The 27,443-nt window shown below is 51.3% G+C and overlaps 1 protein-coding gene and 1 long non-coding RNA gene across 7 annotated transcripts in view; one reads left to right on the top strand and one right to left on the bottom strand.

The window, feature by feature from the left end:
• Sorbs3 (sorbin and SH3 domain containing 3) overlaps positions 1 to 27,443 on the bottom strand; it is a 32,587-nt gene that overhangs the window by 3,798 nt on the left and 1,346 nt on the right. The window contains exons 2-18 of one of the 6 annotated variants that reach the window (XM_040735267.1): positions 23,840 to 23,989; positions 19,653 to 19,797; positions 19,307 to 19,424; positions 17,781 to 17,974; positions 15,235 to 15,298; positions 11,541 to 11,579; positions 11,031 to 11,124; positions 8,737 to 8,827; positions 8,491 to 8,577; positions 8,340 to 8,393; positions 7,638 to 7,724; positions 7,114 to 7,175; positions 6,461 to 6,603; positions 6,191 to 6,243; positions 6,048 to 6,091; positions 5,758 to 5,872; positions 1,888 to 2,013 (exon numbers count right to left, since the gene is read on the bottom strand). In XM_040735267.1, the coding sequence (XP_040591201.1) occupies positions 1,888 to 2,013; positions 5,758 to 5,872; positions 6,048 to 6,091; positions 6,191 to 6,243; positions 6,461 to 6,603; positions 7,114 to 7,175; positions 7,638 to 7,724; positions 8,340 to 8,393; positions 8,491 to 8,577; positions 8,737 to 8,827; positions 11,031 to 11,124; positions 11,541 to 11,579; positions 15,235 to 15,298; positions 17,781 to 17,974; positions 19,307 to 19,424; positions 19,653 to 19,797; positions 23,840 to 23,946 (1,623 nt within the window). In that variant the 5' untranslated portion in view covers positions 23,947 to 23,989. Of the gene's footprint in view, positions 1 to 1,887; positions 2,014 to 5,757; positions 5,873 to 6,047; positions 6,095 to 6,190; positions 6,244 to 6,460; positions 6,604 to 7,113; positions 7,176 to 7,637; positions 7,725 to 8,339; positions 8,394 to 8,490; positions 8,578 to 8,736; positions 8,828 to 11,030; positions 11,125 to 11,540; positions 11,580 to 15,234; positions 15,299 to 17,780; positions 17,975 to 19,306; positions 19,425 to 19,652; positions 19,798 to 20,285; positions 20,903 to 22,109; positions 22,403 to 23,839; positions 23,990 to 27,443 lie in introns of those variants that run through there. The other 5 variants (XM_040735291.1, XM_040735226.1, XM_040735371.1 and 2 more) reach the window with 5 other exon arrangements.
• On the top strand, positions 23,933 to 26,203 carry LOC121136205. Its single transcript, XR_005873346.1, has 3 exons — positions 23,933 to 24,071; positions 25,051 to 25,217; positions 26,046 to 26,203. It is a non-coding gene; the product is annotated as an uncharacterized LOC121136205 (long non-coding RNA).

Here is a 27,443-nt window from a genome sequence, read left to right as displayed (position 1 = left end):
AAAGGGTCAGCAGGTTACTCAAGGTCACAAAGCTAAAAATGAAGGAGTCTGGAAAAATGGAAGACTAAGCTCTTCTCGTAGCAGGCAGACTGGGCTTTGATCAGGTTTTACCCCTGGTGGGTTCATAATGCTACAACCCATACCTCCAATCACAGTGGGGACCTTGGCTAATTACATAGATACAAACCCCAAAGCCAAGTCCAAGCTGTGTGGCCTTGGGCAAACTGTTCTGCCCCTCTGAGCTTGCTTTCCTCATGTGTTAAGTGGGATAACCAACTACTATTGTTACTATGAGACACAGAATCAAGGGTACAGATCTTAACATGCCGCCACAACTCGGTCCTGGCCCTGACTCACGTGTCCTGTGACCTCTCCCATGGCAGAAGGCTTTCTCAGGTCACATACTAATGGAGGCTGGGGGTAGAGCTGCCACCACTTAGCAGGCTACTCGCAGGAAGGTGCCCCCACCCTCCAGTCCTCTCCTGCCCAACCACCCAGCCCACCTCCTTCCCTGTCCATCTCTGGAACCAGTTTTTCTGTAGCCCCCCCCCCAATTCAACCAGAAGGCCAGTTCCTCATCTCATAGAAACTTCTTACTTTCTTCACCATAACCCAGCACAAAACACACACGTCGGTGACATCCCAGAAGCCACATACACAAATGTATATGCATATATAAGGGCCTCATGATACAGTACGCTCTACACACAATATTTCTATTGCTTTCAAAATGTAGATTATGATCCTCATGGCCTGCAGTTAATAAAAACACAGTGCTAGGGTCAGGCATGATGGCTCATACCTGTAATCCTAGTATTTGAACAGCTGAGGCAGGAGGACTACAGTGAGTTCCAGGCTATCCTGGTAGGCCAGCCTGGATGACAGAGTGAGACACTATTCATAACGTTCCTTCAAAAATGGAATAAATTGGCTGAGCCATGACACAGGCCTATAATCCCAGCTACTTGGGAGGCTGAGGCAAGAACGTCAAAAGTTCAAGGCCTTGGGCTGGAGACAAGCTCGGTGGTTAAGAGTATCTGATGCTCTTGCAGGGGACTGGACTCCATTCCCAGCACCCACACAGGGGCTCACAACCTTCGGTTACTCCTATTTCAGGGGATTTGGTGCTTGCTTCTGACCTGCATCACACACACACACACACACACACACACACACACACACACACACACGCAGGCAAACCACTCATACATATAGAAAAAAGTCCAAGGCCTACCTAGGCTATTGAGTGAGTTCAAGACTAGCCTGGGATATAGAGTGAGTTCAGGGTTAGCCTGAACTATAGAATGAGTTCAAGGCCACCCTGGGCAACTAAACAATACCTGTCTCAAAACTAAAAGTAAAATGAGGGCCAGGCAGTGGTGGCACACACCGAGAGGCAGAGGCAGGCGGACCTCTGTGAGGTTGAAGCTATCCTGGTCTATATGGTGAGTTTCTGGATAACCAGGGCCACACAGAGAAATAGTCTAAAAAAAAAAAAAAAAAAAAGAAACCCACAAGGGTTGTAATAGAGAACTTGCCTTGTGTGGACAGGGCCCTCAGTTCAGTCACTAGTACTGGGGTTAAAAAGAAAAAACAACAACAACAACAAAAAAGCAAAAACAAAAAAACAAAAAACCAAGAATAACCTATTCAAGAGATTAGAAAAACCAAAATTCTGGGTATAGTTGACAATTTTTAAAAACTGTTCATTTCATTTTAGCCAGGCGGTGGTGGTGCACACTTTTAATCCTAGCACTTGGGAGGATCTCTGTGAGTTTGAAGCCAGCCTGGTCCAGCACAGCCAGGGCTGCACGGAGAAGCCCTTCTTTCTGCAGGATCGCCTTTGTTTTCCTGTGTCCCACTCTACCACACCCCGCCTGGCCTCACCTTCCGGAAGGACAGCTCCACCTCCAGTTCTCCCTTGAAGGTGTACTGGGCCACAGCATCTCCGTACTCCAGCACCTGGTATGTGGGCGGTTTGATGGGCTTGGGGATTTCGTCTGCAGGCAGCACCTGCCGGGAGGTCGTGAGAAAAGCTTAGACCACATATTAACCGGATGCAAACCTGTGCTCCTGGAAGAGGGAGCACACAGAGGGCACCATGGACAAGGCTGCCCCCAGTGAGACGTCATACCCAGACCCTGACAGCCTTGGAGGCGGCAGTGTGAGGACAGGCTCTGTGACGTGCGCCATCCGAGCAGGCTTCCGGTGGAGACTTCACATGCAGTGATGCGTGATAAGACAGGCAGAGAGGACGGCGAATGCACAGATAGAAGCCAGTCTAACTATAGCCTTAAGCTGGGCCACACAAGCAAATGAAAGTGATACAGGGTGGTGGCTGGAATAAGAATACCCCCCATAGCCTCATACAGCTCAATGATTAGTCACCAGGGAGTGACACTATTAGAAAAGATTAGAAGGATTAGATGATGTGGCTTTGTTGGAGGAGGAAGGTTTCCAAAGCCCAAGCCAGGCCCAGTGATATTTCCTCTTCTCTGTCTCTGTCTCTCTGTCCCTCTCTCTCTCTCTCTCTGCCTGTCGTCACTCGGGGTATACTTCTCTGCTACTGCTCCAGCGCCAAACATGCCACCATGCTCCCTGCTGCGATGACAATGAACTCTAAAATTGTCCCCCCCGAGACAGGGTTTCTCTGTGGCTTTGGAGGCTGTCCTGTAACTAGCTCTTGTAGACCAGGCTGGCCTCGAACTCACAGAGATCCGCCTGCCTCTGCCTCCCAAGTGCTGGGATTAAAGGCGTGCGCCACCAATGCCCGGCGACCTCTAAAGTTGTAAGCAAGACCCCGATGCTTTCTTTCATAAAAGTTGCCTTGGTGATGGTGTCTCTTTACAACAATGGAACAGTGACTGAGATACACAGTCCAGGGGTCTCATTCAGGTTTGTTTTCTCTGCCAGCTAAAGAATTAAAAGGAAGGAAAAATCTTGAGCGCAACAGGCAGCAGCAGAGAGATCTCAGGATCACAGACAGATCCGGCAGTTGGAGAAAGGTGTTTACTGGGGGTGAGGAAGCACACACATGCAGCAGACACACAGGAGAAGACTTTCTGCAAAGCGGAGGGGGAACTCAGGAAGCAAAAAATTCCAGTCTCTTCTGAGGGCTGGGGTTTTTAAAGCCTCTGAAGGCCCTTCCTCCCGATTTAGGGTTGGTCTGTTGGAAGAAAGAGGACAGTTGACTGGCCCACAACTGTTGTGTAACACACATCCCGATCAGGCATGAACATGTTGAGTCAGTCCATTAGTAGGGGGTCTGCTGGTAGGACACGAGGGCTTATAAGGCCTTTGTTTGAAGTTTCCAGGCTTTCATGGACCTTCTACCTGTCTGCCTGCCTACGTGGAAATCAGTCTAACCCCTAGGCTCTCAAAGGGTTCTGAGCAGCAGAGTAATTTGTTTTGAAACTGAAAATTTATGTATTTATTATTATTATTACTTTATTATTACTTGTTTGTTTTCTCAAGAGAGGGTCTCACTGTATAGCTTTAGCTGTTCTAGGACTCACTCTATAGACAAGGATGGCCTCAAACTCACAGAGTTATACCTATTTCTGCCTCCCAAGTGCTGGGATTAAAGGGATGTGCCACTAAGCTTGGCTCAGTTTGTCCCATCTCTTACTACTGTTGAGTGCCAAGTGGTCCTTGGTTCAACTGTCTTAGTCCTCTTCCCCTTCGGTCCCACCAGAGCTCTGAGTCCCCATGCTTTCTTGGTTGACCCTATTCATAAAAATCAGTAAGCTAATCGACCATCTTCCATTGAGCTGTAGATGACTGATGGACTAGATGGCTGTCTATACTGACTAAAACTTCAGTGAAAACAGAGAGATTAATGTATGGGTAGGTCGCCGGGCGGTGGTGGCGCACGCCTTTAATCCCAGCACTCGGGAGGCAGAGGTAGGCAGATCTCTGTGAGTTTGAGGCCAGCCTGGTCTACAGAGTGAGTTCCAGGACAGCCTCCAAAACAATACAGAGAAACCCTGTCTCGAAAACCCCCCCACAAACAAAACAAATGTATGGGTAGGTCAATCTGTAACGCCTGTTAAAGCGAGAGCCCAGATTACAACAGCTTGCCCAGTTATCAAAGGAAAATCACAAGGAAATGAGAAAACAGTACATTAAACAACAATAATAACAGTAATAATAATAAGCACAATTTGGTCAGGATTGATGGCACACATCATTGATCCCAAGTACTTGGGAGGCAGAGGCAGACAGATCTGTGAGCTCAAGACCAGCCTGGTCTACATAGTGAGTTCCACACCATCCAAGACTAAATAATAAGATCCTTGGCTCAAACGAAACGAAACCAAGAAAGCTACAATTTGTGCAATGCAGCTAAAACAGTATTTAGATGGAAATTTATAGTATCAAATACTACTATTATCAATCACTAACATGAGTCAGAAAGATCATCATCCATTTGAGGCCAGCCTGGGCTACCTAGAGAGTTCCAGGTCAGCCTGGGCTGCTATGCAACTCTTGTCACAGGAAAAGAGAAAAAAGAAGAAAGGCTAAACTTGCGCTCTGACAAACTAAACAAGGAAGGTAAAAAAAAAAAAAAAAAACCAAAAGAATAAAGATGGAATTGAAAACAAAAATAATAGGGAAAAAGTAATAAAAGCTAGTTGAAAAGTCTGAGGAAATAAATATGCAGCCAGAATAAAAGAATACACAATTCCAATACCAGGAATGACAAGCCAGTCATTACAGACATTCCTAATGTTAAAGAGAGAATGGGGCCAGGGAGAAGGTAGCAGAAGCCCGATGGCCTGAGCTTAGATCCCTAGAGCCCATGTAGAAGTCAGACGAAGAGCCGAGCAAACAGGAGACCCTGGCTCAAGGTGGAAGGCGAGGACGGACACCCCAGGTTTGTCCTCCGACCTCCAGATGTGCACCATGGCATGTTTGTGCCTTTACATAAAAGTACATTCGCACGCATAGAAGAATACTTTTGTTGGTTTTTGGATTTCTCTGTATAACAGTCCTAGCTGTCCTAGAACTGACTTTGTAGACCAGGCTGGCCTTGAACTCACAGAGAGCCACCTGCCTCTGCCTCCCAAGTGCAAAAATAAGTATTTTTAAAATATAAGGGAATACTATGGACAACTTTATGCCAGAGGTTTAGTCTGATACACAGATACTAAAAATAACCTATAGGTCTTAGCTTGCATTTAGAATATGACTCAACACAGAATCTCCATCTATAAAGTGAGATAATTATCACTGCCCAAGCAGCATGAGGAGCAAACAGGTAACACACCTGAAAGAAGGGACACATTTACAGGCGAACTGCCACTCACACATTCTAGCTGGCTGAGATCAGTATAGAAAGACAGGCTTCATAGTTAAAATCTGGGACAACAATGAGACAGTGCCTTCTGGGCAAGGAGCTCTTCACCTTCCCCTGGCCTGGGAGACAGATGGAGTAGTCCTGAACCAGGTGATGTGTGCAGGCCAAAGACATTCAAGAGAGACAGCCTGGGGCCGGGGTGGTGGTGCATGCCTTTAATCCCAGCACTCGGGAGGCAGAGGCAGGTGGATCTCTGTGAGTTCAAAGCCGGGCTGGACCGACAGCCTCTAAAACAATACAGAGAAATCCTGTCTCGTAAAACCAAAAAAATTAAAAAATTAAAAAAAAAGAGAGCCAGCCTGGACCCTCAAAGTCTGCCAAGAAACCTGGATCTGTCATCTAAGTCTCTCTCAAGCCACAGAGCCTCCCAGCCCGCTTGCCCTATCTCGCTCTCTCACCTCCACATAATTGGCCGGGAAGATGCCCAGGCGGCCATGGTGTTCCCCCTCCAGCCAGTTCTTGTCCACTTCTTTATGGATGTAGACAATGTCACCCTTCTGCAGAGTCAGCTCCCTGCAGGTGAGAGCAGTGTGCGCGGGCACCAGGTTCCTGAGCCTTCCTTCTTCAGACCCTGCCCTGCCCACCACTCCCCCTCCAGCCTCCTGCCCACTAAAGCCCTACCCTTCCCTACAGGCTCCCAGTGCAGGCTGCCCAGGCTGGAAGCAGAAGAGCTGAGAAGGCCACTTACTTGGGGGACTGGGCCTGGAAGTCAAACTTGAGCCGGGCAGCCTTCTTCTGGGAAAGGGAGACGGCAGGACAGAGTGGGTTACCTCAGCCAGACGGGGTCCTGCCCAGACACTCCCTGACCCCTGGCCCTGGGGACTCTCTTACCTTCTTCTCCTCCTTCCTCGCAGGGCTGCTACCCCTTTCAGAGGCACTAGGCTCTGTGGAGAAGCACCACCTCAGCTTGAGGAGGCCATGTCTGGGGGGTCGGGTTGGGATGCGTTATGCTCCCCCACCCAGGTCAGGCACAGGGAAGCAAGGACTCTGTGACCTTCCTGGCCCCCGCCCTCCCTTTCCTGGGGCAGCACATAATTGTAAAAGAACTTCCTGAGCAGGTAGAAGGCTGTTCAGTGCCAACAAAAACAGAGTTTGTCTTACCTCGGGCTGAGGAAGGGTAGACAAAATCTCTACGTCCCAGGAAGGGGCTTCCTCCTCCATCTGCCATTCTGTGGGGGCTCAGGGATCGGGAAGAACCGAAGTAAGGTGCATGCGGGGAGCTGGGCCTCCAGGCTGAGGCAGTGCTGCGGGGACAGAACAGTGAGTCACCTGTCTGGAACTCCCTATCCCTCAGGGCTAGTCCTCATACCTTACTGACCGCCCAGGCCCTCCCGCTCCCCTTCCTCCTGTCGGTCCCCTGCCTCCCAAGGCGTCTTCCCAGGTCGGGGACTCTCAACAGGATGTCCTACTTCCCGTGCAGCAGAGGGCCGGGAAGGGTGAGGCCTTGGGTTAGGAGAGGAGAAGGCCGCCCAAGGAACAAGGGAAGTGTCGGGGCTCGGGTCCCACTCCCGCCACCGCCGCCACCCCCACCCCCAGTGTCCTCGGCTTGGGGCAGGTGGCCCTCGGGGAATGAACAAGCCCCTACAGAGCTGCGGTTGGGACGCCCCTAGGCCACTTTCCCGATCTTCAGGCCCCTCCTCTGAGGTTCGCCCGTCCCCCATCGTGGGCAGGGCCATCGCCCCCTCGCCGGCTCGCGCCACGTCCCCTCCGCGGGGAACAGACCCTCTGCTCCCGCCTGCGTCTCTGCCACTCACCGGGCGGAGGGCCGCTGCTCTGGGGCTGGCTGCTCAGGGGACCGTCGTGGTGCCTGCGAGTTCTGCACGGGGGACACCGGACGTGATCAGAGCTTGGGACCCCGGGCCAGGGCAGCAGAGGCCAGTGCTGCCACCTCCTCCGGAAAAGTTCGCGGCTTGGGAGGGAAGGAGGCCAGGGAGGGGCGGGACGCGGGGTCCTAGAGGCGCCCGCGAGGCTTTGCGCAGGGAGGAGGCACAGAGGAAGGAGGCTGGCCCGGGAAGCCAGGGCCGGGTCGGGTCTGGGGGTCCCTGGGGCTGCGACTAGGGGTGTGGCCATGCGGGGTGGGGGTTGGGGGTAAGAACTGATTCGGAGCTGGCCGGGAAGGGTTCTTAGGGGTCACTTAGAAAGTCGACGCCCAGTGTTTTGAAGATCTGGCAAGGCTGAAGTCCGCCCAAAGCCGCCCGTTCTAGTTCTGCCTGCTTTCCTCTGTCCCCCGCTGCTACGGCTAAAGCCTTTCCTCTTGAGGCCCTCTGGAGGCTGGTACCTTGGGGGATGGCAGACGGGTCTCAATGGCCCGCAGGTCCTTGTCCAGCTCTGCGCTCAGCTTGGCCAGTTCTCTCTCTAGCAGGACCTGGGGGATAAGATTCTCTTGGGACGCGCACTGTGTTGGAGGCTGGTCAGAGGTTAGAAGTGAGAGGCTGGCCCAGGCAGCCCTCGGGGAGGGGACCAGGAGCGGTTTCAATGCCTGTAGGCATGCTTCAAGAGTAGTGGGAAGAAGTCACTGGAGTCGCCAACCCAAGATTCCAGTCTTTCCTGGCCTTTTTAGTTTTGAGGGATGTGGGGGGAGTATGGTTTGTTTAAGAACCTGAGGGCCTACCAAATTCCTTTCTATCAGCTTCTATGACCTTCCATGGCCTGGCTTCACTGCACCCACCCATCATCATACTGCTCATTCCAGTAAGTTGAGCCTTTACACACACACACACACACACACACACACACACACACACACACCACACACACGCGCGCGCACGTGCACACACGATTCTGTGTGTGTTTATTAATCACCTACCGCATGCAGGCACTGCCCTTGGGGCTAGGGATAGAGATGAAAATGTATGAGACTAGGGCAGGTTAGAGCCTTGGATCCATGGCTTTTGTCCATGGCTAAGACCACAACCCCCAGAGTTATCCTTTTTTACTCTGACCCTGGCACCTTTCCCTCATCCCCTCTAGCAGTACTCACCTCAATGGGCTGTGCAGGTTTCTCAACAGGGTCATCCACCAGTGGTTTCTTGGGCTGCAGGGTGGGGAGGGTACATCAAAGAGGATGACCTCACTTGGAACAGCTAAGGGGTGTGTCCAGTTCTAGAGGACCCTACCAACAATCCTCTCACCTTATGCCCAGTTTCTAGTTCTTGCAGAAACTGGTTCCAGGAGTCTTCTGTCCAGACATTCTCTACTTTCTCTTGATGTCTGGGTACCTGCGTGGACATGAGTGGCCATCAGCTTGAGTGGAGGGACACAAGGGTTGGGGCTACAGTCTTCCCTGATGCCCATGGGTCCCCTAAATATGCAAGCCGTAATCAGGAAATTATCTGAGCTATGTTGGCGGATGGGTATTGGCCAGCAGGAATGTCTACCTGATTTGGGTGTTGGAGCCCTGAAGAGGATGATCCAAAATTATAGTTAAAGGTGTTTCTAGATGTCTCTTCTGAATGGTTCCAGTTTCTTCTGAAGAAAGAGAAAATACTACCTTCAGCTTCCTCTTAGAAAACTGAGTCATAGGTGAGGATGTAAACAAAGAAGGGGCTGTACCCCTCCTCTCTACCACTGTCCCCATGTCCACAGAAGGAGTCTACCTGCCCCCTTGCTGAGGAATTAGTGCTGTAGAGCAGTCCGTGTGAGTTACAGGTTTAAATCCAGCCTCATCACCTAGTATCTGTGTGACCTAAGAGCTGTGGCAAGCTGTATGGAGCCTTGGGCTCAACACCAGTAAAATGGGAGTGACATGCAGGAATATGTGCAGGGTGTCAAGTGAAAGGCCTACATAAACTTTGCTCCATGGGTGGCCAGGGCCTCTCTTGTAGCCTTGGGCAAAAGTATCCTGTATTTGTGTTTGGTATGTTGTGTACTAGAGCAGCTAGCTTTCAGGCTGCCATAGCCAAGCAGTCGGATAAGCCATTGCTGTTTAGTAATCCTTCTATATACTGTGTAGATGTGTTGCTCTCATTGTTAATAAAAAGCTGATTGGCCAAGGCTAGGCAAGATTTTTAGGGGCAAGAGAATGCTGGAAGGAGAAGGAAGAGGAGGAGGAGGAGGAAGAGGAGGAGAAGGAGGAGGAAGAGGAGGAGGAGGAAGAGAAGGAGGGGGAAGAGGAGAAGGAGGAGGAGTCCTCAGGAGTCCAGAGGAGATGTGGGAAGAAGATGAACTTGCTGTGTTGAAAAAGGTACCGAGGGACTGGAGAGATGGTGCAGAGGTTAAGAGCACTGGCTGCTCTTCTAGAGGACCTGAGTTCAATTCCCAGCAACCACATGGTGGCTCACAACCATCTACATGCCAGAACACTGTACACATAATAAATAGATAAATCTTTAAAAAAATACAAGTTAAAAAAAAAGAAAAAGGTACCACTGTATACAGCAGAGCATAGATAAGAAATATGGGTTAATTTAAAATGTAAGAGCTGGTTAGTAACAAGCCTGAGCTATTGGCTGAGCATTTATAATTAATAATGAGTCTCTGTGTGGTTATTTGGGAATTGGCTGGCAGGACAGAATAATGAGTCTCTGTGTATTTGGGAACTGGCTGGCAGAACAGAAAAGTCTGCCTACAAACCACAGCCCAGGATAATTTAAGACTACACACAATTCCAAGGAGAACCTGTGGGCGTCTCTGTCCAGAAGACCTGGGCAAGTTGTTTCGGGTCTCTGGACCTCAGGTTATATAGGATGTGGATTCAGTGATGAAGCCTCTGTGGCCACCTCAGTCACTGAAATGTCCTGCTGCCTCCTCTGTCCTCTAGGATTTCTTTCCCGGCTGACTTTCATGTCCCAGCCTCTGGTTTTAGTCTGAAAGTTAGTTACCCATGGGACAACTGAATAGAGTTTATCAAATGATGGCATGTCTGACCACAGGGAGAGGATTCGTTGCCTGTAATGATGACACTGTCCTCATTTCAATAATAAAAAAGGTGATCATGAGAATGGAATGTGCTGTTTGCAGTAGAAGGAAGCTCCCACCATACGGGAACCTGTGTGTTAGAATGTTTGCAGACTTGCTGGATGCCAACCACAATGCAAGATGCACACACTGTTCACTCGGTCCTCACAATCTCCCCCACTACTCCCACTTACAAGATGGAGACCTGAGGCTCAAGGTTGACTACTTTCCTGATGTCAAAGGCCGCAGGTCAGTGATGGCTATGCTAGTGAACTGAATTGTGTCCTGTAAAAAGGCACACACAGCTAGTGGACTTAACCACAGAGCAGAGTTCCAGGTCCCCTAGTGGAGCAGAGTTCCGACAGCACCTGAGCACTCAGCCCAGGGGAAGGAGTTTCTTCCTGTCCCTCTCTGGAGGGCACCTCTCAGCCACAGTCTAGTAGAAACCTGGGCTCGTTTATGTTGTTGGCCTTCTCTCAGGTTTTAAAGTGGAAGATCACATGTCCAACCTGCCCTTAACAGCTTCCATCCTGGACACACACATAACTCATGGTCTCTGGTTCTACGAGGGTCTGGTCCCTGATGCACAATAGGAGTGGCTCTGTTCCTGGCTATCTTTGGCCCTTGTGAGTTGGAATATCTGCAGTGGTGGAGACCCTCTGAACCCCTGTAGAACCCAGTGGAGGAGTAGAGACCCTTTCCTGCCTGCTCCCAGGTTGTGCCAACTTTGGCCACGAGGGGGCACTAGTCTCTACTTTGCTTGCCCACAGCTCACCCGCTGGACGTCACTGCTGGGCCAGACCTGGAGCCAGGTTTTTGCTGGGGCCCTGGATGCCTGGGGTCTGCGGAAGATGCACGTGAGGAAACCACTGGAGGTGAAAGAAGACAGACAAGGACTAGGGTTGGGCAATTGTTCGAGGCTGTGGGTACCTACCTCCATCCTAACACCTGGATCACTGGCTCACAGGAATAGAGATGGGCTCCTGGCTAGTACATGGACTTTGCACCAAGAGCTTTACAATACAAACTCTTCAAAACAGTTTGGGGCGGGTGGTATCCCAGTTCCACAGATAAGAAAAGAGAGGTCCAGGGAAGTCTGGTCAGCAGATGACAAAACAAGGGCTTTCTGGGCAGTGAAGGAAGTCTTAGTCACCTCTTACCAGGGGATTTAGTGTTCCCGGAAGTGGCCCTTAAAATCTCCCTGTATGGAACCACACCACCTGGGAAGCCCCCAAGCCCAGGCTACAAGTCACCAGACGCAGACCAGTGAACCCATATCTCTCACCTTTGGGTGGGTCTTCCAAGGTCCAGTCCAGCTGCAGGTCTGGAGAACGGAAAGGGCTAGGTCACCACAGAGTGAGGACAGGGCGCTCCAGGAACCTGCCTAGCTGCTCCCAGCCTCCCTTCTGCCTGGAGCAGGGGCTGAGGGCTGAGTCAGGGCCTGAAGAATGTCCCGAGGGAGGGAAGGAATTAGGAGGGCAGCTTTGGGAGGGCTTGAAATGCCTGCCTCTGGCAGACTTTGGGCCAGGGAGAGCCAAATGGGCGGCAACCACACCCTCTAGCTCCTCCTGTTTTATTCACACACACACCCTCTCCTGACCTCTGTAGGCTTGCCCTGGCCATGCCAGCTTGTGGGAGCTGTGTCTCCTCTCGGTTTCCCTTCCCTACTTGCACCTCCTTCTAAAATACCTTCTCAGTTTGCCCAGAACCACACCTCCCAGTGTTCAGGGCATTCAGGGTTGGGGTGAGGGAGGCTAAGGCGTTCTAAAACCTTTCTCAGGAGCCTGGCTTCACCTCCCCCTGCTGCTGGGGTGTCTGCTTTCCCTGGCAGCAGCTACACCACACACCTCCAGTCCCCACCCTCCTTCCCAACAGCCTGCTGCTCCCCACGGCTGCCTCAACCACTCTGACCAAGCACGGAGGGGCTCCCCTGCAAGCAGCCTGTGGCCAGCTCCAAAGCTGTCTAACTCGACTCAGTGGCAGCACTGGTCACTGCTCTTCCTTCTGAAACTCCTTTCTCTCATCTGGTTGCGGGGAGACTATTGTCTCTCCTCTGTCTCTGGGAGCACCTGCAGGCTCTAAGGCTGCTCTCCTCTCATCCCTGAGGCCTCTCGAAACCACATGCCTGGGGGGGCTCAGTCCTAAGGACGGTCTCTCCGTTTCCCTATGTGATCTTGGCTAGTCTTAAGACTTTCAGATACATTCAGCCTTGTCTCCACGGGGTCCACATCCATGGATTCAACCAGGCCCACTCTGAAAACATCTATGCTGTACATGGACTTATTTCTTGTCATTGTCCCCAAAACAACACAGTATAGTGTGTGTATAGCTACTGATGCAGCATCTACTTTGTATTAAATATAAGTAACCTAGAGGCAGTTGAAGGTCTGTAAGAGGCTATATGCAGGTAGATGCAAATATGAATACTTATACCTACATTTTATTATTTTTTTCTATTTATTTTATATATTAGTATGTGTGTCTGTGAACCACATGTGTGTCTGGTTCCCCATGGAGGTCAGAAGAGGGTACCAGATCGCCTGGAACTGGAGTCACAGAGTTGTGAGCTACCATGTAGAGTCCAGGAATTGAACCTGGGTCTTTTAGAAGAGCAGTCACTTAACTGCTGATCTCGCCAGTCCCTTCGGGTTTTTTTGTTTGTTCTTTTTTTTTCTTAGAAACATGGGGGGGGGGCACATGCATGCCACAGCATGTGTGTGAGGTCAGAGGGTCAGGATTCTCTCCTTCCACTATGTGGGTTCTGAAGATGGTTGGGGTTCTCTCCTTCCACTATGTGGGTTCTGAAGATGGTCAGGGTTCTCTCCTTCCACCATGTGGGTTCTGAAGATGGTCAGGCATGGAAGCCTTTACCCACTGAGTCATCTTGCAACCCGTTTTTAGATTTTCCTTGAGATAGGACCTCACACCACAGCCTGGTTGGCCTAGAACTCGTGACAATGTTCTTGCCTTAGCTTCCCTGAATGAGCCACCATAGAGCCCTATATCCATAGCTTTGAATATGACACTTTATACACAGGGTCTCAATGCCTGGAGGGCAAGGATAAGGATGGTGCTGCCTATTCCCACAATTGTAGTTCATAGCTAGGCTAAGGCTACACATTAGAATTGCCTCGAGGACTGGAACCAGCATCTCTTTTGAGAGTCCCAGGTATTTCCACATGCAGCAGAGACCTTGCCCTTGAACTGGCCTTGGACATTAAGTTGCCTGCTCCACTTGAGTGTGACATGCCTTGAAAACCAAAAGCCTCTATTTTTTGTTTTGTTTTCTGAGACAAGGACTCATTATGTAGCTCTGACTGTCCTGGAACTTACTGTGTAGACCAGGCTGTCTATGTCTCCTGAGTGCTGGGACTAAAGCCATATGCCACCACACCAAGCTCCAAATGCCTCTTAAACTGCTCCCTCTTCCTTCTCATTAAAAAAATTACAACACCGAGCCGGGCATTGGTGGTGCACACCTTTAATCCCAGCACTCGGAAGGCAGAGGCAGGTGGATCTCTGTGAGTTCGAGACCAGCCTGGTCTACAGAGCGAGTTCCAGGACAGCCTCCAAAACAATACAGAGAAACCGTGTCTCAATCCCCCACCCCCCAATTACAACACCAAAGGCAGGCACACTCCCGTGATCCTGAGGCAGGAAGACTGAGAGCTCTAGGCTAACCCCAGCTACATAGCAAGCCCAAGGCTAGCCTGGAATACTCAAGACCCCGTCTGAAAAATAAAAAGGAAACTAAACAGCAGCTTCATCCTTCAGCATGCTCAGGTTTAAATACACTCTTGAGGCTGTTCTTTCATGCCCTATCCCACCATCAGCAAATTCCAAGACTCTGCCAGGGATACCCTGGATTCCCCACCCCATCCCACTGCTCACTGCCCTGCCCTGGTCACTGCTAGGTATAGACTGGATCAAAGCAGTTCTCATCATTGCCTTTTCCCTCCCATCATGCCAATCAGGGGAATTGGTCCCCTTGCTCCTACCATCTCTTCTGAGTCTGGCAGTGTGCACTAGAATGGAGATCCTTCCAGCCCCCATTGTCTGAACTCGTCATTCTGCTGCTCAGAACTGCCCAGGGGTTCCAGGTTTCTTGTCCGGTAAAAGCCAAAGTCCTTTTGGGGATACCCTAACCCTTACAAGGTCTGACCCTATCACCTCCGTTGGCATCTCCTACACTAATCCCCTCTCACTCGTCCAGGGATGGGCCAGATGTGCTTTTCCCCCTGGGTCTTCGGGGCTCCCTCTGCTGGTACACTCCTCACTCTCCTTTCTGGGCTTAGCTCAAGAGCCTCCTTCCCTGCCTGTGCTGGGTGAGGTCTCAGCCTCGCTGCTCTGGCTGCTCCCAGCCTTCTTTGGTTTTATTCTAGCCCTTTCCACCGTCTGCTTATTGTGCATCTTCCTGGAACAGTGCTCCATAGGTCCTGAGAGACAGGCAAGAACTGTCCCAATGTCCCGATTGCCTGTAGAGAGCTCACAGGCCGCTCAGGCTTTCAGAAGACACCAGTGTTTCACGTGGACCTCCGTGGCTGGTACTGCAGCCTAACCAGAAACCCCGAGGGATTTCAGGAAGCCCCCAGATGACATCAGGAAACTTCAGCTAGTCACAGTCCACCCAAGGATGCTCTGGAGGCCGCTGTTGGCCTCAAGCATTGGTGAAACAGAAACTCCCTCCCTCTGTCTCTCCCTCGTCTTCTTCCTTTCTCCCCCACCTTTCTTTTTTAGATTTTTGAGATAGAGTCTCATTTTGTAGCCTAGGCTAGCCACAAATTTGTGATCCCCCTGCCTCTGCCTCCTTGAGTGCTGGAGTAACAGGCAGCAACTTCTTTTTTGGGGGGTGGATATTTTCAGGATCACTCACCTTAGAGCTTGTAGACAGAAGAATCTCATGAGCAAAGAAATCCCTCTTTCCCTCCCACAAATTCCATATCGTTGGGAGTCTACTGGGCCTTGGGAAGGTGTCTAACCTGGCATTTTCCGGTGAATTTGCTGGAACATTCTCCGATACCAGTCTCTGGGGCTGTCAACACTCTGAGATCAGAAAAGTAAAATCAGGCCTCCCTGCTCACCCATCCTTCCCAAGGACAAACCATGAGGGCTTTCCCAATGAGATCTTTCTCTGGGCATCTCAAAATCCATATCAACAGCTGGGGTCTGGGGAATGTCTCTGATGGTGGTGTGTGTGTGTGTGTGCCTGTGTGTGTGTGTGTGTGTGCAAGTGCATACCCCTGTGCTTGTAGATGTGGTCTATTGCTCTCCACATTTTTTTTACATTTCTTTCCTTTATTATTGGGGGTGGGATGCGTACATGCCACACTCATATGTGGAAGCCATAGAACAATTTACAGGAATAGGTTCTCTCCTGCTATTGTACAGGTCTGCGGATCAAACTCAGGTCGTCAGGAATGATGGCAAGTGCCTTTATCAACTTGAACCATTTCACCAACTCTCTACCTAATTTATTTTTATTCATTTATTTTTTAAAGATTTTTTATGTATATGTATTTTATGTATATGAGTATTTTACTTGCATCCTCAGAGGTCAGAAGAGAGCGTTGGATTCCCTGCAACCAGAGTTGTGAACTACCTACCATGTGGGTGATCTGGAGAGCAAACCCTGTTGAGGACTGGGAAGCAAACCTTGGTCCTCTGCAAGAACAAGTGTTTGTAACCACTAGCAGTCTCTCCTGTCCTTTATTTTACTTTCTTTTTTTTTTTTTTTTTTTTTTTTTTTTTTTTGGTTTTTCGAGACAGGGTTTCTCTGTGGCTTTGGAGGCTGTCCTGGAACTCGCGTGGTAGTCCAGGCTGGTCTCGAACTCACAGAGATCCTCCTGCCTCTGCCTCCCGAGTGCTGGGATTAAAGGCATGCGCCACCAACGACCGGCTTATTTTACTTTCGAGACAATGTTTCACACGGAACTCACTCTGTAGACTGGGCTGACCTTGAACTCACAGAGATCCTCCTGCCTCTGCCTCCTGAGTGCTGGGATTAAAGACACCTGGTTCAGGGTCTCTCACTGAACCTGGAGCACATTGTTTCCTGTAGCCTGGCTAGCCAAGATACCGTTGGGATCTGCTTGTCACCCTGCCCTCAGCTTTGGGACTACAGATACATGGTAGGACCTAGCTTTAGTAGAGTTACTTGGCTATCGTTCTACCCACTGAGCTTTCTCTCCAGATCCTTTTGTGGCAACTTCATGTGGCATGTTGTATGTAGAAGAACTCTTATTACTGCATAGGATGTGTCCCTCTACTGTGAGTCGTGGAGTGGGCCACCATGTGGTTGCTGGGAATTGAACTCGGGACCTTTGGAAGAACAGTCAGTGCTCTTAACCTCTGAGCCATCTCTCCCACGAGACGTAGAGTGATTTACATTTTTCTTGTGATTTTATACATCTTGTGTGCATGCACAGCCATGCACATGAATACATGTTTGTGTGGGTGTAGGTGTGGTTGTGTGTGTGTGTGTGTGTGTGTGTGTGTGTGTGTGTGTGTGTACATATAGAGGCCATGGGTCAACTCAGCTGTTATTCCTCAGGCACTGTCCACTTGTTTATTTAGTTTTTGAGACAGGGTTTCACTGTGTAGCCCTAGCTAGAACTCACTCTGAGGCCTTGAACTCAGAGATTTGCCTGCCTCTGCCTCCCACATGCTGGAATTAAAGGTGCCCGCTTGTTTTCTCAAGACAGTCTCTCTCAATGGCCTGGAACTCTCCAAGTATGCTAAAGTGGCTGTCCAGTGAACCCCAGAGATCCTCCTGTACCCACCCCTCCCAGTACTGGGATCATAAGCATGTGCTACCAAGCCCACTTTTTAAAAAAATTACTTTAATTTTTAGATTCAATTAAAAATTTTAATTTCAAATAATTTAATTTAAAATTTAAATAGTAAGTATTATAAGTAATAAAATACTTATATTTTAAATAATTTATTTATTTTTAATTCCAGGGACTAGAATTCAGACCCTCATGCTTATGTGGCAAGCACTATACTGGCTGAGCTCTCTCCTCAGTCTTGTTTCTATATTCCTGATGCTTCTACAGCGATCATGTTTCTACACAAGGAAACAAAAGCAACACTGCAGGGAGAGAAGGCATTTTACCCACCACATCTTACAAAGCAGGCAGGGACTATAAAAGAATATGGCTGGTCCCAAGATATGATGGCAATGGGGATGGTCAGGGCCGCAGGAGTCCTGGTAGAATACAGCATCCCTTCCTACCTGCATTGGCATGAGGCAGTCTTGCTCAGGACTCGCTCAGCCAGTAGATAGATAGCTATTCTGTGGGTGCTCTGCCAGGCCATTGAGACATAAAACTAAGCCACCCCTGCTAGGTTCAGCCCTTAAAGTGGTAGCTTTGCAAGTTTAAGATCTGTACCATATAACACCTGACTCAGACCCACAAGGTGTGGGCGTGGCCTTCATGCCTCCTCACCTCTATTATTCTCATAGAAAGGGACTTAGGAGGGTCCCTGGGCCCCCTCTATCTGTGGCCCCCAGCCCTGGACTCACAGATCGGGGGGCAATGGGCATGCCGCTCTCATCCACGGGCCCGATTCCCTCGTACTTCACCCAGCGCTTGTCCCGTCGCTTGTTGTCCTTGGTCCATGTGGCTGACCAATTCTGGGCGTGCTGGGGCGCAGGTTGCTTTGGGCTCGCAGAGGGCCGGTTCCCAGGGCCTGGCCAGGTCTGATACCATGCTGGGTCTGTGAGAGGTATAGACGGATATTAGCTGAAAGGCAGGGGTCCCCGCCTGACCTTCAGTTTCAACCCCTCCTTAGCTGGCTGTATGATGCCAACTCCACAAACCTCCCCCATTCCCAGCAGCGCCCCAGCTTCCACTTGTTTGGTTCTTAAAAATGATTTTTAAAAGGATTTTGTTTGGAGCAAAGGATTTTTTTTAATCGATCCCCACCCAATTCTGTTTTCCTTGGACTGTCCCGAGAGTTTGCATAAGGAGGACTGGGAATCATTACTTCTAATAAACGCTGGGGACATCCCAGCTAGGGTGTGGTGACACAATGGTTCTGGTTTGCAGGACGGTTGGTGGGGGAATGGGATTGGACGGACTCAGACTTAAATTCTGACTCCAGCTCTGCTATCTACTGGCTGTTTAAGTTGAGGCTCATCAATCGCCCTCATGGGACCTCAGTTTCTATTTGTATAAAAGGAGAGTGATTTCAGCAAAGATGTAGAGACTTCTAGTCTGTGTAACTGTACCCAGCACGTACAGACAATGACCCTCAGGGAGGTCAGGAACTCATTCCCCAGGCATGTAGTCTGTGTCCCCAACTCCCCCTCCCCAGAACACTTCATTTCTAATGGCATAAGTACTTCAGGGCCAGAAGGCCAAGGGTGTAGACCTCAGTGCAACCTCATCTACTCTGAGCATCTCTGAGACTGTATCCTCCCTGGGAATACGCCCATAATCAGCTGGGACATTGCTTGGATGTGGATGGATCAGACGAGGTGAGGCTTATGAAATGTCTGTAGAGCATTGCCCTGCTGTAAGTGTTCAATAATCACTTGTTAAATGACGGAGGCCCTTTGCACAGTATCTGACTCAGGGGAATGAATGCTCAATAAAGGATGCCATCTCTCTCAGGGCCGAATTGTACTGAGGAATCCCCAGAAGCTCAGAGACCTTAGGGCCCAGATGGCAGGCTCTAAAGCTGCACCCCCCATGTCCTTTTGTACTGAGTATCTGGAGGGGACAGTCCCTCTTCGTTCTTAGGATAGCACTTCTCACCCTCCCATTTGAATCATTGGCCCTGTTACAGTTCCCTTGACCCCTAAGGCCATGGCTCCCTGGACACATCCTTCCCTTGTCCAGAGGGAGGGAAGGGCTGTGTCAGCCTTTTCTCTCTTCAAGGTTTCTCAGGATAAGCACGCTCACCCATAGAACACTAAGCTGGATTCACAGTTCCCAGGGGGACCATCTCACGGCCTTGAAAGATCCATTCCCTTCCATCTGGCATAGGGATTTGCCTCATCCCCTGCATAAGGTTCCCAGAGCAGATCTTCCCAAGCAGACCCACCTGGATGCTGGAAACCATCTCTCCTGGGTGGGGAATAGCCATTGCACACAGTCCTGGGCGCAGGGTCATGGAACTGGAAATTAAGGGTGTTGGAGCCACCATTACGGATCACGGGCACCTGTGGAGAGGGGCCAGGAGTGGCAAGCTCAGGGCCCAGAGGTGCCACTCTAGTGGGAAGGGACGGCAGCCAGGGCATAGCCATGGTCCGGCCTCCTGGGGAAGCCATGGAGGCTGTCTGGAGCCTTCTCTCCTTACCCTTTCTGTCCTCTGCTCCCTCGCCTGGCCTGCTAGTGTCCCCATCAACTGCTGGCCCACCAGTGTACCCTTTTCCTTGCCGTTCACTCACCCTTGTCCCCCGGGGGGATGAGCCCACATGTGCTCGGAGGTGGCCAGGAATGAAATCGTCCAGGCTGAGTCCAGCAGGGAGGCCTTGCATGCTTGGGTCAAGGTTGGAAGACGCAGGATGTGCCAGCTGCTCCTTCGCGTGTACCCTGCAGGGCAGGAGGAAGGAAGGGAAAGCCTTGCTGGGCTGGACTGCCTGGGTCCTCTTGATTCAGCCCACGGGTGGGGGAGGAAGGTAGGTTGTGGGAGGGGATTATGGCCAGCTGGGTGGGAGCTCAAGGGCCCAGGAAACAGGCAGCTTTGGGCACCAGCCTGCAGGCTGCCAGTGCGGACTCCCAGAGGCACAATAGACTGCTTGTTAGGCCCAGGGCAGGAGCTCTGGGTGGGAGTGGGGGAGGGGAAACCAGGCAAGGAGGAGGATAGGGAGGCTGGCCAGGGGCAGGCCTGCGCCTGCTGACCACCCCTCCTAGCAGAGAGCCAGTTCCCCTAGAGGGAAGGCACAGGGGAGCTGGGGCAGCTAGCAGAGAGAACCTGGGCACACGGGACTTCGGTTCCATTTTTTTTCTGTCACCCTCACGCCCTGGGTAGCATCTGCTTGCTCATGGGCACAAGGGCAGCCAACATCAAGGCCACCTACCTGCTGACCATGGGAAGCAGCCAGCAGTGCCTCCATCACTACCAGGGCCAAGGAGAGCATGGGAAGCATTGCCAGGCAGGGCAGCCACTCCTGGGATCGTGGGCTACCTGCTGGCCTCCTGTACAGATCACAGCTCCAGAAGACTCAGGGCCAGGGGTAGATGGACAGAAAGCAACGACACAGATGACAACACAAGAGGTCCTTTGCCTGCCCTGGAGTAGTGCTGAGTTCTGGAGGCTGCTCTCTTGCACGCTGACAAACACTCCCATACCCATCCTCCCTGGCTGACAGCATCACACCCGACAAGCCAGTAGGCTGCTCTGCCTCACTCAAGGGTCAGCACAAGGGAGCAGGAGTGCAGAGCACCTGGGAGACGGGGGTGAGCAAAGGGAGACCCCAAGGTGGGTACAAGAGGACAAAGAGGTCATGGTTCAAGGGCCCCAAAGAGCTTTGGTGTCCAGAGAGCTGCGGGACACAGTCTGTGCCTCTTCATCTTCCGTCTGAATGGGGCCCTAGTGGACTAAAGTCACATCACCGTTTGGACTGGGCCAAGTCAGGCTTGTATGTGCTTGTGGAGTTTGTGACAGCTTCAAGCAAGGACACCAGAAACCTCAGGAGGTGTCCTGGATGTGGTAGAATTCGTTCAGTGCTGTGACTGTGACTTGCGGGGTGGGGAGGGGTGGGGTGGGTGGGGAGCAGGGTGGATCATGTGAGCAGCATGGAAGTTAAGATGAAAAGAGTGTCAGCTGGAGCATGTGCAGCATGCAGTCATATGAGTTAGAGTTGTGGGGGACGGAGGAGATGGAGATGGAGATGGATAACAGAGGCCTGTGGTTCCTTGTCCTTCATACGCAGTTCCTGCTCGGGCATTGGCAAGGATACAAAGGAGGCGAGGGGGAGCACCCTCTGGGCTGCCTTTGTGGAGATTTCTTCTGACATCTGAGCAGCCTTTCGGGGACCCAGCCAACCCCTGGGTTTGTGGGGAGGGGAGGTTGAGTCTGGAAGAGGTGCAGCCCACCAGCTGGATCCAATTAGAGTGCTTACCAAAAGGCCAAACATACAAACACACCCCAGTTCTGGTTGCTTGGCCTTCCTCCGAGGGAAAGTGAGGCAGGACTGAAGAGCAAGGAGGCCGGGCAGACAGACTAGTGCAGCGCGCCCCTCCCCCGCTCAGCTGATGGCATGAGGTCAGGTTGCACCCATCAGCTGACAGGCTTTCCTTCCCTAATGTTAGTGTCCCACCCAGTGTCCTCTCTAGGGATGATGGTTAGACCCTCATCACCACCTGTTTTCAGGAGCTGTAAACCCTGGGATACCTCAATCTGCTCCTCTCCCACTCGGCTCCATGTAAAAGCACTCCTAAGAATACACAGGGATAGGACAGGACTAGAAGATGGTCCTGGTTTTCCTCCCAGCAGGCCTGCTTGTAGACATTAGGCAGAACATAAGGAGACAGAGGCCTCCTGGAGAACTGGTCTCTATCTAGCATAGATCATGGTGAGTTCCAGAATTCAAGCAGCCCCTGCACCCAAACAGCTCTCTCCAAAGGGCTGGAATAATGAAGTATGTTAGGTAGGCTCCTTCCTACTTCAGAGTGAGGCCCCAAAGGTGAGGACTTTGCCCTCTGCTTTTCCAGGTCTTATCAAACTACAGTTCCCCACAGACAGGGCCAGGGTTTTTCAAGTTCATCCTTTTCTGGACTGTGGACAGTGAAACTTCACACAACCTCAGAGACTGGGACCCTGGGGGAGGGGCTCTATGCCTTCGCTCCTGTCCATCCCAAGCTGCATCTTGCCTCTTTGGGGGCCACTTTCCCGCACCTACCTTCCCCGGGCGAGCAGGTGGGCGGGCTTGGGGCCGCCCAGGAGGGCAGGAGCATCCCAGCCGGCTCCTGCCTGGCGCTGCTGCGGAAAGCCCTCAGGGAAAGAGGGCAGGGAGAAGTGCCGGCTGTCGCGGCCCTCGTGACCCGTCAGGACGCCCAAAGAGGAAGAGGGAGCTGAAGAGGCGCGCACGGAGCCAGGGCCCTGAGAGTAGTGCAGCTGGAGGAGTTTGGGTCTCGGATCTGGACTGTGAGCCCCGGCTGTGCTGGGGTGGAGTGGAGGGGAGGCTACTCCCTCCCTCACTCCCGCAAGTGCCCTCCATCCGGCAGTGCGCCACGGGGACGCTGTGGCCCCTTGCCCAAGGGGCCGGGCCGGCTAGGAGGCGGCGCCGGGTGGGGCCACCGAGGGTCCCAGGGGAGCCCACTGGGTTTCCCAGATGCCTTCCCTGGCCCCCACCACAAAGCTGGCGTCGGAAGGGGGCGGGCAGGCTGGTGGGGGCCACTCAAAGTTTCCAACGACATTTCCAGGGTGTGGGAAGCGAGCTGTTCTGCAGAGCCAGGACAGAGGGCAGGAGTGATAGTGCCAGAGCCCGGGTGGAGCCAGCATTAGATACGCAGCCCTCAGCCTGAAAGAGGCAGGAGACAGGCCTGGAGGCAGACAGGCTGGGACCGAGATAAGGGAACCCCACAGGCAGGGTGGCCTAGAAGCGATGGCGGCGCCCACTTGACTTTGTGTCTGTCTAAGCGCGCGACCAGGCGTTTGCAAACAAACACGCTTGCCCTGGCAAACGTGACGCCGCTCACCAACGTGCAAAGTTTGGGGAGGAAATTGTCCTAAGAGAGCCAGCGGCTCCCTGGACATGCTGCAGCCCTAAAGAGGAGAAGGGTGGGGTCCCCTGGGTGGGGATGAGGTTGGGAGGGTCTTGGTGTTCCCATTCACCGTATGTTTTGATCCTGCTTTTCCGCTGTTCCTGCGGTGCTGACGCTGACGCGGATCCCAAGGACACCGCCCACTGGCTGCCCATTCTCTCTGACCCTCTCTCCTCCCCCTCCTCCTGCCACGGCAAATGTTTACCGCCGATGGAGAAAACCCTGTAGTACTTCTAGCCCGTGACTCACTCCTGGGATACCCAAGTCCCCAATAAACCAACCAGTAAAAATGGCTTCTGGACCACTTCAGCTAGGTGCTGGGTATGGTCAGTGATAACTACTGCAGTTTGATTGTTACCTGAGTTTTAGTGGTTTTCAAGCACACAGCAACCCCTAGCGCTCTCTGCTCTTATTAGCTCCACATTTCCCCTATTATGGGGAAAGAGCTGTATGTGCTGTCCTTAAACAAGACCGATCCCCTAGGAAACCTAGACCAAGGAACAGCTCAAGAGATGAACGTGCCACAGGGCTCCCGTGGGTGGGGATCTTAAGGTGTTTCGAAGGCTGCTAACGGGGTCCAACTCCCAGTGGTGAGGTGCTGTAACAAAGGCAGGTATTGCACAGTGCAGGAGAGCTAAATGAGATGTCCTATGCGGTCTCTAGAGAATATCCACCTGCCTTCTTAAGGAAGCTGAAGGGAGAGGGTTGGGGGTGGGTTACGAGGCACGACCTTTGATGTGGAGCAGTAGAATACTGCCCCCCTGAAGCTGGAGTTATCCATCCATCCACCCCAGGGAAGCGGCCTCTTCCTCCCTGTGGGATTAAAAGTGCTGCCCATTCATTTCCCTCTTCCAAGTTTTCCCACCTGTCAGGGTCCTTGGGACTAAGAAGGGCTGCATCGCTTTCTCTGTCTTCCTTGTTCTCCAGAGACGACGGAGCTGAAGATCTTCCAAGTCCAGGAATCCTGGCCATCCCCCTCAGCAGCAGCGAACTTCTTAGGCTCTAGGGCTCTGACCTGGACTCCAAGATAAATATTTAATGTAGAAGGTGCTGCTGAGCTGCCAATGGTCCGAGCTTCCTGTTTCTCACAAGAGGAGGTACAGCCATGGGTGAAGACTGAGGACTAGCTACCAGTCCCATCTCTATGGGAATGGGGCGTCTGGTAAACAGCCTTAGAGGACGCCCGTGGGGAGGGAAGGGGGTGGTGTACAAAGAGCTGGGCTTTGTGCTCAGTGCCTCAGCTTGACCTGGCCACTCAGGCCTAGGCTGCCTCAGCACCTCTCAGGTTGGAGCCTGGCTGCCTGCATACTCAAGTATTTGGATAGCCGCACAAAACACAGGATGCAGGTCAGAGAAATCCAAGGAAACTTGTATGATGCCCCCCTTTTCTGTCCATATTTAAGAATTCCTCCTCTTTTAAGAAGACTAAGGAGAAAAATGTAGCTAGGTTCCCCTCATTTCCCTACTCCTCCCCCTAGCTCACTGCTGCCTGCCTGACTCACACAGCTGGGCAGCTTCCAGCGGCCTATCAGAGCCAGGTAGCACTGTCCCAGAGTACAGCCCTGGTCAGCATGCTGTCCTCTGTCTCCTGCATGCCCTCCTGTCTAAAAGGGACCTCCTTCCCTATTAGTCGGCTGCCTGAACACCTCTGGCAAGGCCTTGGGTCAAGGACGGGATGAGGGGTGGGGGGAGGGGGGGTTGTTCCACAGCCACCTGAGCCCATGTAAACACACTTACGTAACTGGTCTGTTTTTCCTAGCTATCTGATTCCAGTCACTGGGAGCCCCACCCAGCCCCAGGCAGCCAATTCTGTTCAATGCACATCCCTCCACCCCTGCCCAGCACTCTGTCCAATGCCACCAACTCAAAGCACCATTAGTCAAGTGACTACCAATTAGTGCTGTGGAGAGTCTACCATTGGGATGAGTCACAGTGACATCTCTGCTGCAGGTCCCTCCTCCAGGTTAGCTAGAAAAGCACCTGCTAGTTCCCTGGGGCCATCGCCAGTCCATTCTTCAGGCAGGCCCTCACATCCATTTTGGTTTGTGCTTCTAAAGGAGCGTTTTCTTTCTACAGACCGGATGGGAGTAGGCAAGGACAGGCAGACTGCTCCAGAGGGGACCACGCGCGGAACCCAGCAGTGAGGGCCTGGGGCCAGGTCACCGTGGTTATGCTAGCACAGAGCTGGACTCGGTTTCACCCCTGGGGCCATCTCCCGACTCCAGCTCCTGCTGTGCTGCCAAGTAAGCTCTATCAATGGCCCCACATATGCCAACCACTCATAGGAACAGGGACAAACAAGGCAGGAAGGTGAAGTGACCCACTTTGGGCCTCCAAGGACTGTCTTGCACACTGGCCTATCTGGAAGTCTGTGTTGTTTGTTTGTTTTGATTCAGTCATGGCAAAGTGAAGGAATTCTGAGTGAAAAAAACAAAACAAATGAACAACAAAAAACACAGTGTAGGTCAAGGATTTTCAATGTCAGGCCTGGCAGCCAGGACAGGTATGGAAAAGTCTAGGAAGGAAAAGGCTGAGGGTTTCAGGCCTGCCTTGCACGAATGTTTTCATAGCACACATATAAGAGGCATCTCATGGCTCTCAATATCTAAACAGCAAAGGCTGTGGAAAGCAGCAGTCCTTGCCCAGCTTATCCAGCCTGTCCTCCAGGAGGCCTGGACACTGACTGACATCACATCCACCATGCGTTCCTTTTCATGGGTGAACAAGCAGATGCCATAGGCAGGCAGGATGCCTCTGAGAAGGGCCAAGCTAGACAGACTTCCTTCAGTTCTTAAAAAGATGAAAAGAACAAGTTGTCAGCTCTTGAGAAAGCAGACTTTACAGAGGAGGACAAATGAGTGGTGACCTCAGAGGGAACACAAGCCAAGTCAGCTCAGCCACAGACAAGGGCATAGAACCAGGGGCTGGAAAATTAGGTCTGCTTCAGCCTTCCTTTCCAGCTCAGGTAAACTGAGATAACGGAGAGAGAGGGCTGACTGGCTGGCCAGAGGGTACCATGAAGTAGAGCGCTGGTCTCCAAACAAAGACTAACCTGTCTTTCTGCCTCCTAGCATTGGATGATGAACTGTCTCCACTGCATCGGCATTAAGACTTAATTTATCCTGAAGTGACCAACCCACTGTCAAGTAAGCAGATTTTTAATAGAATCTTAAGAGTTGTGACCTTTAAAAAAAGCAAAGAAGGAAGGAAGGAAGGAAGGAAAGGAGGAGGAGGAGGAGGAGGAGGAGGAGGAGGAGGAGGAAGAAGAAGAAGAAGAAGAAGAAGAAGAAGAAGAAGAAGAAGAAGAAGAAGAAGAAGAAGAAGAAGAAGAAGAAGAAGAAGTAGTCATCTAACTACCCATAGCAGACATCAAAGTCGGGATTAGATTCTGATCTAGCAGGGGTCAGTGTGACTCAGTGTTTCATCTTCTTTCCTAGGCTCTTAAGCAGCTTCCCACGACTCTGTAAATAAGGGCAAACATTACCTCATCTCACTGGGGCTTTAGCTGAGGGATAAGGCCACTGTTAGCTCAGGATGTCACTGGGGTAACAGAACATAAAATGTATGCTTGGCTTTTGTGCAGTTAAAAATAGGGGCTCATTTTTCTGATCTGAAAATTGCACACTGTGGCTGTATTTGATGTCAATGTTGCAATCTGGATCCAGCAGACCTAGATTTAGCCTTTCCACCTCTGTTGTCACAATCTGTCCAAGTCCCTCTCCAGGGCCCCACAGCCTTTCCCTATCTCCAGCCCCAAGCTGTTCAGTGATGCTTATCTGCTCTTGGACATTCACAGCCCCTTGGGATCTATGTACTTTTCAGAGGACTCCAAGGCTGGTCTGGTCCTTCCTTCTAAGCTTGGTATCACAACTTTCCATCAACTCCCTTCTGGCTTCTGACTTTTCTCAGACTGGAATCCACCCATGTCTATGGTTTAGATCATATGCAAACTTATTAAATGACAATGACATATGTTTTCTGGGTTGTCATTTTTTCTTTTTCAAATGTCAAGGAGGGGTCTTTGCTGGAGAGGTCCCAGAAGAATGAGGGATTAGAGCAGAAGTTAGTGGTGGACATAATTCCAGGAGGGGGCAAGAGGTAAAGGAAGGGGGTTCATGTGGGGAAAAGCAGAAACTCAGAAGAGGCCATTAGAGAGTTAACTATGCGGGGGTGGGGGGAGGGAGGAGATCCTCTCTTAGGAAGGGACTTCATTGGCATTGTTAGAGATCAGACCAGACATCAGAAATCAGGCTTTCTCTCGTGTCTGGACTTATTACCTGGGTCAGAGCCAAATGATAAGTGCTTCTACTAAGAAATCAAGGAAATAAAGACACAAGGAGTCAATTAAATTATCCTTCAATTTTTAAGGGCATTTTCTTCTTTTAATCTTAAAGATGACTTCCAATATAGTAAGAAAGTTCTTACAAAGCTTTTATTATTCACAGACTTATTAATGTCTCCTGTTGATA

Source organism: Mesocricetus auratus, unplaced genomic scaffold (genome assembly GCF_017639785.1).
Source record: "Mesocricetus auratus isolate SY011 unplaced genomic scaffold, BCM_Maur_2.0 Super-Scaffold_2245, whole genome shotgun sequence".
Lineage (NCBI taxonomy): Eukaryota > Metazoa > Chordata > Mammalia > Rodentia > Cricetidae > Mesocricetus > Mesocricetus auratus.
This window is presented reverse-complemented; position numbering and strand designations above follow the sequence as displayed.